Here is a 15,575-nt window from a genome sequence, read left to right as displayed (position 1 = left end):
ACAATGGCAATCGAACCACTAGCAATAGCAATAAGAACCCATTCTGGGCTTCATGGAATCATGGTGGGTCCAGTAGAACACAAAATAGCTTTATATGAAGATGACATGATTGTGTTAAGGTCAATTCCTTCCTTACTGGAAACAGTTGGAAAATATGGAGATGTTTCAGGATACAGAGTGAACCAGGCGAAATCCTCTATTTTATTACTAAATGAAAAAGAGAGAAAAAAATCAAATTTCTGTAACTATTCAATTTAAGGTAGTTAAAAGCTTCAAATATCTGGGAATCACAGGTAGTAGAATCAAATTATGATCTTTTAATGACAGAAATAAACAGTTCCATATCAATCATGGGAAGAATACATATATTAAAGATGAGCATACTTCCAAACTGAATCAATTTATTTCAAAATATACCCCTGCCGCCATTTATAAAACTCAGCTTGAGTCATGCAAAATTTGTATTGCCAAACGCTGGAAAACACTTGGAGCATAGCCCAATGTTTCCAGCAAATGTTGTCAGATGTCCCTTTAGAATGAATTTCGTGTATTTTAAAATACAAAGAAGAAGAATTTGAAAATATTTGGAAACTTTTGATATGTTTTGGAAAAAACGTGGACCCTTTTGAAGAATATAACGTTGATCATTTTTTGGATGGCATATAAGACCTCGATTTTACTTTGATGTTTGTTCAGTTTATAATTATAGTTTTCTAAAGGCATTCTTGTTCTGGGGGTGGGGGTGGGGTTGTTAAAATAAGACTGTGAATAAGAGAAACCAATATCTTAAATACTGCTGAAGAAATTTGTAATTATTTCAAATGCTGACTCGAGTGGAATGTGAATTCCGTTTTTGTATTTTTTTTCTATTGAAAATTTAATAAAGAATGTGACAAGAAAAAGTCTTACTTTTATTCTGTGTTTTTATCTCTAAAGTGTTTTGGTGTTGTGTTTTTAGGACTTTAGTGCACTGATGAATGTGGCCGAATACTACATGAAGAAGCCCCCACAGGTGAGTCCTTAGTCCTAAACATGTCCTAAACATTCAGATCAACATGAAATATGGCTTTTTGAGACATTTAGGTTGTGGGATTTTGGTTAAAAACTTCATCATCTCTACTGAAAACATATCTTTAATTAAAAAAAAATTGTCATAGGGGGACTTTAACAACTGTGCCGCCCATCTGCCTGTTTTGTCTTCCCCAGAGTCCTGTTGAAGACTCTCTTCCAACACTCCCTAAAGCAGCGGTGTCGAACTCAATTCAGCCGGGGATCGCTGGAGTCTTTGTGAGGCTGGGCCGCATCAGGATGTTCACAAGAAAATTGCAGATAAAACATTCCAATGTTCTCAAACATCTTTATTAAATTAATTAATTAAAAAAATCTATAAAAAAAAAATCAATCATGAATAAATAAAATGATAACCATGACCATACAGCAGATACTGAAGACTGAAGAAACCACATATTGACTGACTAGAACAGTGTTTCTCAAATGGTGGGGCGCGGCCCCTTGGGGGGAATATGAATAAAAATATGTTGACATTAGTTATGGATATTGTGCATAATACTATGTAGTAGTTGATAATTAATTATATATAGCAAAAACAATCTCAAAATGCATTTGGGAGCAGAAAGAGCCGCTGTTTACCGTGAACCAATGAAAAATAACTAAATCTCTGAGAAAAGACAGAATTTGATTCACTTTGTCTGAAAGATTTTGAAGGATTTTTTTTAAAAAAAAAAGAGGAAAAATTAATAAAAACAGATTATTTAGAAGTTTTTTTTTTAATTTATTTTTCTTTAATGAGGAGATATACGTTTAACTTAAGCAAATTCACTGATACTAATGATATTTGCAGCAGAAAGTTGTGAGGGGGGGGGCGTGAGAGAAAATAATTGAGAAACACTGGACCAGAGAAAACTATTTTTATTCAATTTCAAATGTCTTTATTTACAGAACCTCCTTCATTTCTGAGCTGAGAGCAGATCGCTCACTGAAAGGTCAATGCAAACGTGCTTACACCAGAATTCCTGGCCTCCGCGTCTGGAGCGCACGTAACGTAAAGTTGTCTGGTGTCGAGCTCTACCATTGACTGTACATAAAAATAATAATTATTTTTACAGTCAATGTGCTCTACGCACAAATCGGGCACGCACTGAACGCACACTGAATCTTCAGTCCGGTTCAACATTTCCACGCACAGTCGCAGCAGCACAGAGCTCTGACCAATCAGGGGCTCTGATTTGGGAGCTGCGTGTGTGGTGTCGGCTTCATAGCACTGAAGTGCTGAACATGATCAAAGAGAAATGAATCATTGCAGTTTATGTCCGGTCGGGTTAATATGACACCCAGACAGACATTTAAAAGGACAGAGTTGTGACAACTAAAAACATGGAGCAACATTTCGGGGATTTCCACCGTCTTTACTTTTGCTCCAAGATTCTCCCTGTTGTAGATGACAGAGGAGCTCTAATGAACAGTAAAAACACAATAGAAGAAGAATCTCTCTGCTACTGCGTGCGTGACAGCGCTGCTCCGGTGTGGATACCACCTGCTGAGCATGCGTTCATAAACCTGCGCAGACCACGTTCTTGAACACACCGCACGCGGCCGTTGTGGAAGCACCTTTGAAGATTCTGCTCTCGCTCTCTCTCGCGCGAGCGCATGCTCTTGGAAAAGGAAAAAGCGCTCGCAAGAGTCGGATTTGTCCGCGTGGAATGTTTGATGCGTGCGCGGAGAATTCTTATTTCTGCTGGAGTTTTGACATAAATAAAACGCCTCCCGTTCATTTTAAGTGAGACATCCAGCTCCTTCAACACCCGGCGCGGCGTCAGAAACTCGCTTTTTGATGAGCGACAGGCTGTGAATTTGTCACACGGTGAAAAAGGGGCGGGGCACGCGAATCACATTCAGTGTGAAAGCACTTCCAGCAGCTTCATGGCTCCTCCTCCTCCCAGCTGACTGGAGGAATGAATGAATGAGTGAGGAGGTACTGGACAGCCCGCCGAGCCATATACCTCACTGTGATTGGTTCGTTCAGCTCTGCACACAACAACTGTCATTCATATCAGCCTTGCGGGTTGCACAAACAGTAATCTTTCATATGAAGTCGCAGGCCGCAAATCATCATCTCGCTGGCCCGCGGGCCGCGAGTTTGAGACCCCTGCCCTAAAGTCTTTTTCTCATTCTGAAAAACAGCTCAAGGCCTCTACCCCCCGATCTGCTCGTGGTGCTCGTCGTCGTGGCAGCTGTCGCAGTCGTCGCAGTCATTTGGATTCTCCTCCTCTTCCTCCTCCTCCTCCTCCTCTGATCTCCCCAGCTGATGCTCCTGCTTACGCTCCGACTGCTCCAGGTGCCATGTTATATGGGACCACAAAATCACTTTCACAGCCATATGAGTGCATCGCCACAGCAGTGAGTCCCATGGAGTTCTCTGCAGTAAGTCTCTGAAACTTTCTGTCATTTTTGTCTCATTTGATCACTTGTAAAGCACTTTGATATCCTGAAAAATGTTTAGGTTCTTTGTAGTAAACTTTGATTTATCAATATACTAAAGTAATAATGAAATCTTAAGTTTTGAAAAACTAAAACACATCAAGTAAGCCTCTTTTTTATTAGTTAAAGAACTTGAATCACGAGATTTAAGTCACAAGCCACAAGACTTGGGGTCGTGATCCATGAGACCCACGAGATTTGGGTGGTGGCTCACAAGACATGAATCAGGCAAGGCCAGAGCTGTTTCTAGTGCCTGCTGTCTCTTGGGTAGGCAGCAGGAAATCGGAGATGAAGCAGGGTCAGAAGCAGTAGACCTGGTCCTTTTAGGAACGCTCGGTAATGAATGCAGACAGGCACAAACAATACTTCGCACTGAGCGAGACTCTGAGCAGTACTTAAGTGTCCTGCGGGTGATTGGTGAATGAGAGTCAGCTGAGCAGCTTCCAAGAACTGTGCGCTGGGGTTTCTGGAAGACGAAGTGCAGTCAGTACTGTGGATATGACATGTCTGCCACAAGATAGGGACATCTGTTAAGTCAACATGTGTGATCTGTTCACAGTTCTTTTCTAGGAAACTGACTGCAGTCAAGAAAAAAAAAGGCACATTAGCCGCTACATCCCCGGTTAGGAGTCTTATGCTGAATGGAGTCACATGCATGAAGTTTAAAAAAAAAAAACAAAAAAAAAAAACACTTCACATTTGCTAGCAGAGCAGAGCGCTCAGTCCAGTTGAACTCTCATGTGCAGTGAAGAATCTCTATGCAATTTTGCAATTTTTAAAATGCATATTATTTGTTTATTGATTTTTAATTAGTTTTAATCCACCTACATGCCCATTGCGATTTACTGGTCTATACGTACGGGATAATACCCAGTCTTTTAAGTTTGTGCGTGTGTTTGAACAATTGTCAGGGTAATTAGTCCTGCCCACCTGTTTGTGTCTGGAGAGGTCAGGAAAACCACAGGTGGAACTCTGATTCGTCTTTTTCTCTAACTTAGTGAATTTCCTCCATGAAAAGCAAAATCAGGTTTTTGATCAGGTTCTTATCCTATTATGGTAAAATGTGAGGTTTGTTAATTTCATCTTTATTTATGTATTTCCCTCCCCAGAGTCGTGTTGAACTCTCTGCACCTCAACTTGAAGGGACGATCGAACTCTTTCCCTCCAGCTCAAAGTCTCTTCGCATTGGTGCTCCTCCTCCTCTTCCTCAGAGCCTCCCAGCTGGTGGTTCTGCTTACCCTCCAGTTGCAACAGAGGCTATAATGTTTGAAGAATCACCAGATGAATGTCTGATTTCTAGTGTCATAACACCTTGTGCGATGGAAGAAGAAAGTGAGTTTGTTCAGCCTCTGGCTTCAAGGGATATTTCAGAAGTAAGTCTCTCTTTTTTTTTTTCTCTTTTTGTCATTTTTGCTTTTTTATTGTTTGTAAGCACTTTGATTAATACGTTTTTTTTTTACTTTGATTCATCAATATCCTATATTAGTAATACAGTCTTAATTTTTTTGTAAACATAAGATAAACCTTGTCTTTAGTTCACACCGCTCTTCAATCTCATCCTCTTGTGCTGTTAGTCTTCTGGCTTTACTGGGATTTATTTAGTGTTTTGTTTTAGCTTTTACTTAAAGTCCAAATTTTTATTATAATACAAAATAATTTAAAAAAAGCTTTTTTTGTGGGGAATGTCTCTCTTCAGTGAATTGTTGTGTGTAATGACTTATTTGTGGTGGATTTGTACGATCTTTCACTCAAAAACAAATTCCTTTTCACATTCCTGCTCTGTTTTCAGTTGTTCTCCACTCTGTGTTGGAACATGTTGATGAAGGTTTTTATTTATCCCTGTCATATTGTCTTGAAATTCACTCAATATATCTGGAATTTAAGTCTTGAAAGTTATTTAAGGTTTAAGTTGATTTATTCTGCAAAAATATTCCTGCCTGTTTTTATTCATAGTTATGTTTAAAAGTTACATGTTTGAAGTTTTAAAAACTTAGTTTTAGTGTGTTTAATAAATGTTTATCCTGTTCAGCCTTAAGTGTGTTTTGGGCCCTTGTTCGATTGAGTTTGACACCCCAAATCTAGTCACTGAAAAAAAGTCACGTGTCCAAATTAACATAAGTCTAGCTCAGGGGTTTACTTTTTACCTTTAGTAGAGGCCAAATTAGCGAAAAAGCTAGCTTGTTGCCTAATGACTAGCTGAACTCCAAATTAGCATAAAATTCCTCAGTAAACTAACACAGCCAAAAAAGTTAGCATGTTGCTAAAATAAAAGCTAAAATCTAAATTAGCCTAAAAACTGAAGTAGATAACAAATTAGCCAAAAATGTTAGCATATTGCTAAAATATTAGCTTAACTCCAAATTAGCATAAAACATTTCATTAGAGGTCATATTAGCCAAAAAAAAAAAAAAGCTAGCTCATTGCTCAGTTACTAGCTGAACTCCTAAATGGCCTAAAATTCCTCAGTAAACTAAATTAGTCAAAACAGTCAGCCTGGTTCTAAAATAGAAGTTAAATTCTAAATGATCCCAAAAAAACTTCAGTAGATAACAAATTACCCGAAAACATCTGCATGTTACTGAATTATTAGCTAAACCTCAAATTAGGATACAATTCCTCATTTACAGTAAACTAAATTTATCAAAAATGTCAGCCTGTTGCTAAAATAGAGGCTAAACTCCAAATTAGCCTACAAATTACAGCATATACAAATTAGCCAAAAATGTTAGCATGTTGCTAAAATAATAGCTTATCTCAAAATGTTTAAAAACTACTATTTTATTTTTCTTCAGCTAGAGGGCCACCATGGAGGGATAAAAGAGCCACCTCCCCCCCGATATGAGCATGGTGCTCTTACTCGTCGTCAATTCCGTCGCAGTCGTCGCAGTCGTCGCAGTCGTCGCAGTCCTTCTCCTCCTCCGATCCCCCCAGCTGATGCTTACGCTTCGAGCATGTTATGTGGGGCCTCAACAATACTTTCACAGCCATATGAGTGCATCGCCGGAGCAGTGAGTCCCATGGAGTTTTCTGCAGTAAGCCTCTGAAACTTTCTGTCATTTTTGTCTTGTTTTATCACTTCTAAAGCACGTTGATATCCTGAAAAACTTTGATTCATCAATATATTATAGTAATAATGAAATCTTTGGTTTTCAGAAAATAATAAACATCAAGTAAGGCTCTTTTTTATTAGTTATGGAACTTAAATAAAAAAAGTTTAGTTTCTAAAGTGTAAAAAGGCTAAATGCAGTTCTCTTAATGGCTCCTTCAGTGTTCTAATGCCCTAAAGCAAGGGTACAAATACTTTATTTTAATTAACCTTTTTTTTGGCTTTAAACAGTAAAAAATACATTACAGGGATCCTTTATTTATTACTAGATTTAAAATAATCAGTGAAGCAGTCGATGTTTATCTTTAAAGTAGTATAATAAAATAATGTCAATGCCATTGACTGTATAAGATAAAACGGGACATAGTGAGTGTGACGCCACCGATAGAGGACGCCTTACCTCTGGTTCTAACCAAGTGAAGTCATTTCAGTCGCCATTTTTACATGATACAGACTTTGCCGTATTGAAGCCAGACGACGTTAATAAGCAATGATCAATCTGAGGCTGTCTGAGCTGATATTTCTATGGCAACCACTCTGGCTAATCAGGAGTGAGCTTGTTGGAAAGCCACGCCCCTCATCATTGAAAGTGGGCTCGAGAATTTGTGAAACATTTCCATTGTTTGAATTCGGGGCATCACAGGCTTTTACTGAGGCATCCATTTAGCCTGTTTATTACTTGAATAACTTATGGACATAATAAATCTGTGTTCATTTGTTTACACTATCGTGTTAGCTTAAAGCTCCTCACAACTCCAAGCTAACATAAACGTAGCCAAAAATAACCAGTGTCTGCAAGTGGAGGCATTACAATTTTAGCAGAGACAGGAGACTCCGCCCATTGCCGTTTCTGTGACGGAAACACAGGTTTTCATCTGCTCCTGCTCAAATACAATTTGAATACAGACATGCTCAGAAATGTAGTTTTAACTATAGATTCTTTTACATATGTCCTTTATTAAGTGATAAATTCTGAAAGAACATGTTAAAAACTCCTAAAACACCATTTTCATTAGAGCGCCTATAATGTGATTTCCAGGCTTCAGATCTGGAAGCTTTAATGATGTGCGATGCTCCTCCAGTCGCTCCTCCTCTATCAGCTCCTCCTCCTCCTCCTGCTCCTATTGGTAGTGATGTTTTGGGTCAAATCAGCTACCTGCTCCCAGACGAATCATCTCCTCTTCCTCCTCGCCGCCAAGCTGATGGTCCTGCTTCCATTCCAATCGATCAGGCCATTGAGCCAACAGATGGTATGGAGAGCAGGTGGGGAAATCCTCAGGTTCGCTGGCATTGTTCTAGAGTAAGTCTGAAGCTCATTTTTGTCCTTTGTAAAGCTCTTTGATATCCTGAAATGGTTTAAGCTGCTTTTTAGTATAAAAGGTTAGAATTAAATAAACATGAAAAGCATTTTTTTAGTACAGAGACTGTAATAGAAAAAAAGATAAGTCTGTAAATTAAAAATGTTGACTTCAGTTTTCTTTAAGATAACTGATTCATATTCTGTGTGTTTGTTGTGTTTCTTAGGATCCAACGGTCAGCAGCTCAGGGTTATTTGGGAGCACCGCTATTCCAGTAAGTTCTTCAATCTCATTTTTGTCGTTTGTAAAGCTCTTTGGTTTAAGCTGCTTTTTAGTATAAAAGGTTAGAATTAAACATGAAAAGCATTTTTTGTTTTGTTGAGAGACTGTATTAGAAAAAAGAAAAGTCTGTAAATTAAAAAATATTGGATTCAGTTTTCTTTAAGCTAACTGGTTGATATTCTGTGTGTTTGTTGTGTTTCTTAGAATCCAACGGTCAGCAGCTCAGGCTTATTTGGGAGCGCCGCTATTCCAGTAAGTTCTTCAATCTCCTTTTTTAATGTTCTGGTGTCCTACAGCTTTAGTGCTGACTTTGATCTACTTATTTTGTGCTTTTTAAAGTTTCACTTTAACATTTACTTTAAAATATTAGCTCCACAATACAAATTAGTTTCTGAAGTTTCTCAGTTACTGTAAGAGACAAAATACAGTTGTTGCTCTTTTATTGGAGTTTGTTATGAAAATAAACTCTGACAGAGGAAATCCCTAAAGTTGTCATCTTTTTTACTTACAAATACTATTAGGGATGTCCCAATTAGTGCTGTCATGCGATTATTTATTTTGTGTGATTATTGAATCGTGACCTGTATTTAATTAAATTAATTAATCTATTTTAACCGTAAATATTTCTCATAGTTGCTGTAAAAATCCTAATTTTGAGGTAATTTCATTTAAAATTTGTGACAACAGATCAACTGAAATAAAGTGGCTTTATTAAGTGTTCTTGTTAGAACAAACTTCCTAGTTATAGTTTTACACCTTTAAGCCGGATGTTTTTTTCCATCTCAAACAATTAAGAAAAAAACAACCAAACAAAGAATCAGAAGGTTTATTGTGCTGTAATTTACAAAACCACAAAACATTAGGGACACTTCTCTGAGCAATCTAAAATATATTGACCACAAACTTCTGTTTGGGGAATTTGATCATTTTGAAAACTGAGATGACGCAGGAGAGAAATCAAGAAGACAGTCTTAAAAGGAGATTAGACACTGGAAGAATTGAAGTATTTTGACTTTTTTTTCTTTAAAAACAAACTTCTGCTTCATCATCTGGATAAAAACGAGCATTAAGGCGATCAACCATCGCATCAGTCTTATCCACAACCACGCTGCCTCGTTCATACTAATGTTGGCTGGTTTTGAGTGCGACTGTCGGCTATGACTGCGATGAACTTCTGAGTGGAGTTTATATTTTCCACGATCGTCTCCAGCGTTTAGTTTTAACATGAACAGATGTAACTCGTACGTTTGCTGCGTCTGCAAACGTGCAGGAACATGAAAGAGAGTAGAAAGGAGTGTGTTTGTCCACTAAACAGAATCAGGGGATAGGCAAGTCAAGTTTATTAGTATAGCACATTTCATGTACAGAGACAATTCAAAGTACTTAATATAAAACATTCAAAGAAACAATCAAAAGAAATAGTAAAAGTGTGATCATTCAAATAACATTTTTTTAAAAAGTAAAAAGAATAGGAATGGGTTACAAAGGGAAAAAATCAAATAAAAAAAAGACAGAGGAGATCAGCTGAGAATGACCCACAGCCAATCAGGTCATAGAACAGAAAAAAAAGCAAAAGCATAAAAAATTGCATAAAAAACACTGCTTACTGATATCTGAGCCCAACATGGCGGCATCTTTATCGTAAAAAACTGGTGACTGAATTGACTACATGTGGATGGAGTCGGAAGTAAACTGTTTTCTATGGGTGACGTCACACTCCCTCAGTCCAGTTCTCATGTACAGCCAATGGTATAAATGCAGACAACACATGAATGCTGAATGCTGTGCTGTTGGTTATGCTGTCTAGTTGCTAAAATCTTCCCCCAAACCGGATCAATAATTCTTTTCTTTAAGCTGTTTTTGTCTATTTTTATAGTCCGCTTGTGTTGTTTTCATGCTCATCAGGGATGAAGATACGTGGTGAATTTGAGCTTTAAGTTTTGTTTCTTATGTGATTTCCAGCCTCTAGGATCACTTTCTTTTAGAGATCTACTTCCACCTCCTCGTCCGTGTGGTGTAGCTTTCTCTCAAGAGGCTCATGATAAACTAAAAGAATTTAGATGCTCAAAGAGGTTTGTACTTCTGCTTTTATGTGCAAGTCCAGTGGAGGTTGAAAGTACAACAGCTGGGAGTGAAAGTCTGATCCCGTGTTTCTGAAACCTTACAGACTCTCTCCTCGTCCTGTTCACCCAAAATGGAAATGGAAAAAGATCTTTCAGATGCAGCAGCAGGTGAGAATTTGTTTCTTTTGGGTTTACAAGGATGAAAACGGGAAACAAATTCAGTAATGGTGACATGTCACCAAATAATTCTTGAATTTTTAAAGAAATCTGCCACTAATTTAAAATGTCAATAAAAACTAAAACATTTTGTTTACATTCTTTCACAAAAAAAGTAGCACTCTAAAGTTAATTCAAATATAATTGCTTTGATATTTTATTCTTGGCTTTTATCAGAGCATTTATGAGGAAAAATCCTCCAGAAAATCTATCTTTCATTTTGATCAAAAAGATTTAAATAGTTGACAAATGTAATTTACTGTTTAGGGAGAAAAATCCAAAACAAACTGTCTTGTTGCTTTATGACTTGGATAGACATAAATTATGATGTTTAGCAATTTTTCCTTTTTGTCAATAATTAATTATGACCTTGATTAATCGATTTTTTTGTCTAACCTAATAATTGCTGTGGAAAGTCTCATTTTGGGGTATTATTTAAATTTGTGACAAAATCCAACAGAAAAAGTGACTTTATGAAGATTTTTTTTACAATAACCTTTACTTTTACACCATAAAGGTTTTTTTTTTTCCCAATCTCAGTCAAATGAGAATATCTGGCCCAGAGCACTCAAATTTAACTCATCAAAATACAGAAGGAAGACTTTTCTGACCATTTCAAAAAATATTTGACCACAACATTTTGAATACCATAATACATATGTTATCAGACAGTAGAAAAGACGTGAAGGATTTTCTAGTTTAGCCCGTTTGGTGAATTTGATCATTTTGAAGACTGGGATGCAGCAGATTAGAAAGACAGAGGAGCTGAGTTGAAGATGGCAATGGTTAGAGATTAAAAATAAGATTGATGTGATTTAATAAAATGATTCACTAATATGTCTGTCATTAACCAAAATGTAGATTTGACACCTATAAATAAAAAATTCTGTTTGAATAAATTGACCCAATTAAAATGATCTGGAAAGCTGTGGCCAGTGAATTTTTCCTGTAGGTCTTAGTGTTGGGGTGGAAAAAGACCAAATTTGACCCTGATTTAGAAGATCAGGAGAAAGTTTGAAGAAGAAACACTCGTTTTTGGAACATTTTTAATTTTCGTCCCACATAATCCACTCTTTGTTCATGCAGACGGACGGTGTTTGTGTTGCAGGAAGGATTCTGGGAGTTGACCAATGAGCTGGGTCTTCTGCTGAATTTCAACGTGGACGTCTTTGCTAATGTGTTCCTGATGAGCAAAGGCATCAAGTCTTTGGGTGAGATTCCTGCTGCTAACAGGAGTCTGGGCTCTCCTTCAGTGTTTTCACCTTTGATGAACTCAAGCTTCTAGACTGAACTGTTTCTCAGCAGATGAACCAGAATGTCTGTGTGTGTGTTTAAGGCCCAAAAGCGCATGAGGATATCCTGAGGATGTGTGCCACTCTGCTGGTTCTGCAGCTGATGAGGGTGGAGAAGATGGAGGAAGGGAAGCTGCTGCGCAGTCTCTTCCACCTGGAAGAGACTCCGTCCAGGTCTGTTAACAAACACAGAAAGCAGCAAGTAGAGATGAACTATTGACCTCTATAAACGGGGATTTAAAAGTGCTATCTGTTGGTTGTTGCTAATGTTTCGACAAATTAAAACAATCGTGTTTAATTCCTGAAACTATAGTCAAAAAGCCCTCTATAGGTTGAAATGATGTATTACATCTGAATTTTGTGATTGGTCAACTGGTGTAAGTCCCAGAAGTTTGATGTCATCATGTTCTGCTGCTCCAGTATAAAAGCCCCGCCTATCTTTAATTCTACAACGGTCTGTTGTAGTTGTGTTAGCCTTAGAATGGCTCGTAGCCAGGTGTGTTGCCTTCAGTTGTCAAAAATCCACCGTCTTACATAACTTTCCTGTGGACTTGGAAGTTAGGGATCAATCCCAGTTGTGATTGTGTTCACAGTGGTGTTCGTGGCAGACATAAAATCCTGTCCACCTTTGTCCATCTTTGTCATGGGAGGGATCACACGTCAATATAAAGGTGGGGTCATCTGGGCCCCATGAGAGAGCACGAGGGTTAAAGGGAACCAGAGTTTGTTTCCATCAATAATTCAGTCTGAATACACCCAAGAGGACCCAGGAACAAAACCAGAAACCGTTCTCTGACATCTTTTTAAGGTGGTCTTGGTTCGTTTCCAATTGGACTGAGGCTCCAGTTTGCTTCGAGTTTTCTCAGCCTGAACAGGCTCCGCGCTCGGAGTGGAACAACTGAACCAAAACAGCCACCGTAGCTGTGTATTAATAGTGTAAACAGATTGTGGAGCAATGTTGAGACACAGCAACTCATTGAAATATGGTTGGATTAATGGAATTAACTTATAAGTAGGGGTGTAACAGATCACAAAACTTACCGTTCAGATCAGTAAAAAGTAAAAAAATAAAGAAAAATTACAACAGGAAAAACAAGAAGATAAAAGCATAAAATTAGTTATTTGAAAAGCTTTAAAACATATATTTGAGAAAGTTCAAATGAAACTTTTATTTTGTGATCTGCAGTACACGTGTGGGCCGAAACGTAGCTAGTGATCTGTACGGATCACGGATTATCCATGTAGTTACACCCCTATTTATCAGCATAGCTTTTGACATCTCCTGAATAACCATCTTGGAGAATGCCAAAGTAGCAGTAAAAAGGGTTGTATCTGACATTGATAGACATTCAGAATTGGTCAGTGAAATATCAAGTTTAAATAAGTGAATTATCCTGACATCGATTGCAAGGCGTAGGACTGGTAGAGCTTCTATGATTTCTGCCTCTAGTTGCTTTGCCCCGCCCTTATAATTCCTGGCCAATGACTGAAGATATCTTTACTCACTTGGTTCTGTTTACAGTCTGAACACAGACTAAATACAAGGTTCAGGACTTGATCCAGACCAAATTAAGGGGTCTCAGTCCAAACCATTGACGTAAATAACGATGGACAGCGCAAACCCCCCCACTTCCGTGTTCCAAATAGGAAGGCCAAAGTCCCATAGACTTCCATTGAGAAACACAGTTATTTCTCAGTCATTGTATAGGTCAGAATAACCATTCTTGCTCTGACGCTTCCTTCTTAACACGTTCTTTCTAATCCTAATCTTTTTTTAAAGATATTTTTTCTTTATCGCCAGTTATTCAAGTTAAATAAACTGACCAATCAGATGCCTCAGTAAAAGCATGTGGCTCCCGCTGACCCCGCCTCGAATGTTTGACAAATTCCTGCATGCCGCTATCAGTGGGAGGGGTGTGGGCTTCGAACAAGCCAGAACGAGCTCACTCCTGATTGGTTGACGGTACTTCCTCTAAAACCGTGACTCAGACCAAGTCGGTCGATGGGTTACAATCGCGGTAGACGTACCAGGAAGTACGAAGGCTCTGGGCGGATTTCGCGTGGAAGGGTGGAAGGTGATGCATTTCCAATGGGGGACCTCAACGCTCAAGATGTCCAGTTTTTTTTTAGACGGTCTATGGTCCAGACCAAAAGGCTTTTCCAGTCAGAATACGCCCTTAAAGATGAAGGCCATAAAGTCCTGACTTTTTCTTAAATACCATTGTTGTACATGTTGTATATGTATTGTGAAGTATTTATAAATCAATTCTAAGCTCTACACACTTATGGTGTTTGGGTGATGCTGCTCTAAGTTGTCTTTACACTACACTGTAGTTGTTAGTAAATTATGTAGAGAAAAATTTCCATAAATCTACATGTGCTATAATCTAACCTGTTGTGTGCAGCATGCCCATGGAAAAAATGTACACAAACATTTTCTTTCTACGGGTTACCGAACAGATTATGACGTTGATATCTAGTGTGCGCCCCGTACTGGTTTGCCTATTTTTTTGTCCACAGACAACCCCGTATCCACTCTTAAAGGAGATTCATACTTTACTCATGTGTAGGGAATCTCCTCTGTGAACCCATAATAAATGAAAGTCTAAATGTCATCCCGCTCCTTCAGGCTGGACCGCTGGACAGCGGTGAAGAAGGCCGTGGACTGGGTGCGCTGGGCGGAACGGCAGTATCCCTGCATCTACAGCCGGCTGGAGTTCGGTCTGAACTGGGAGTCGTCTACCCGCCAGCTGCTGGGAGTAGAAGGCCTGCCTCCATTCTCACCTCTCATTGGTCTAAACCTGCGGCAGGGCCCCACCCCCATGCTGGTTCAGTGAGCAGGTCTTCTATTGAGACTGCAGTGTGAAACCAAAACTCCTCCATGAGTCTCAAAAGGAAAAAATCTTGATGAAAAACGCAAAAATCTGATTTTCATTTTATGCTTTTATTTCGTTCATCTTTTTACAGAAAAATTGTGATATCCCATCATCCCTTTGGTTACCCCCAGGCTACCATTAATGGTGCAACAAAAATGGCAAACAATATTGTAGCCATCCAGCTGTACAGTTTTGGTCCAGACACCAGCTCTGAAGGGGAAAAATTTAGACGAATATTGATTTATTTGTTCTGGAAGTGGATGCACCAGGAGAGGGGGGAATTTGGCCCGCCCATTTCAGTTTTTACGCCACACTTTTTCGAATGTCATGTTTCTGATTCACCATGATTTAAATTAAGAAATTGTCAGAAATGCAGTTTTAATCTTAAACTATATTTCATTCATGATCATTACATGTTAAAACTACCAAAACATGATTTTTTATCAGAGTGGGTCTTTAAAATTCTGAGGATCATTTATCAAATATTTGGAAACCTTTATGCCTTTGTTCCTCAGTTTCTGTTTAAACTGTTTTTAAGGTAATCCTTCATATAAGACAAACTGTAGGAACACATCCTTTTTTTATCTAATAGTTTACATTTATTGATTTCTTTTACAGCATTTTTTTGGTTGTTATGGAGTTCTGTGTTTATGTGTAATCAGTTAAAGAAGAATTAAATTCTACACCTTTAAGGCGTTTTAGCAAATTATTCTGTTTGTTTCTTTTTTTCACTCTTGAAAACAGAATACTAATAATTGTTGAAGTGTTTCTGGGTTCATATTCACACGCCTGATGCTTCAAAGGAAGGAAAGGTACAAGATGATTTTACAGAAGACAAATACAAATGTGTCTGCCATAATACGTTTTTTATTTTTTTGAAGAAACTAGTTGATTTGGTGGAAATCTGTTTTCTTTATTTGAAGATCCGTAGATCTTTTTTTTTT

At 38.2% G+C, this 15,575-nt stretch overlaps 1 protein-coding gene across 3 annotated transcripts in view; it reads left to right on the top strand.

Moving 5' to 3' along the window:
- The window catches only part of parp4 (poly (ADP-ribose) polymerase family, member 4), a 36,124-nt gene extending 20,784 nt beyond the window's left edge, over positions 1–15,340 (top strand). For all 3 annotated transcript variants that reach the window (XM_024286724.2, XM_024286723.2, XM_024286725.2), the window contains exons 31-43: positions 959–1,012; positions 1,207–1,287; positions 3,202–3,441; positions 4,608–4,871; positions 6,291–6,530; positions 7,644–7,904; positions 8,129–8,176; positions 8,389–8,436; positions 10,147–10,256; positions 10,352–10,415; positions 11,572–11,674; positions 11,800–11,929; positions 14,385–15,340. In XM_024286724.2, coding sequence (XP_024142492.1) covers positions 959–1,012; positions 1,207–1,287; positions 3,202–3,441; positions 4,608–4,871; positions 6,291–6,530; positions 7,644–7,904; positions 8,129–8,176; positions 8,389–8,436; positions 10,147–10,256; positions 10,352–10,415; positions 11,572–11,674; positions 11,800–11,929; positions 14,385–14,592 — 1,851 coding nt within the window. In that variant the 3' untranslated portion in view covers positions 14,593–15,340. The remainder of the gene's footprint in view (positions 1–958; positions 1,013–1,206; positions 1,288–3,201; positions 3,442–4,607; positions 4,872–6,290; positions 6,531–7,643; positions 7,905–8,128; positions 8,177–8,388; positions 8,437–10,146; positions 10,257–10,351; positions 10,416–11,571; positions 11,675–11,799; positions 11,930–14,384) is intronic.
- Positions 15,341–15,575: the final 235 nt, after the last annotated feature.

The sequence above is a fragment of the Oryzias melastigma genome, linkage group LG21 (assembly GCF_002922805.2).
Source record: "Oryzias melastigma strain HK-1 linkage group LG21, ASM292280v2, whole genome shotgun sequence".
Lineage (NCBI taxonomy): Eukaryota > Metazoa > Chordata > Actinopteri > Beloniformes > Adrianichthyidae > Oryzias > Oryzias melastigma.
Note: the sequence above shows the minus strand (reverse complement) of the source record. Positions and strands in the feature narration are given on the sequence as shown.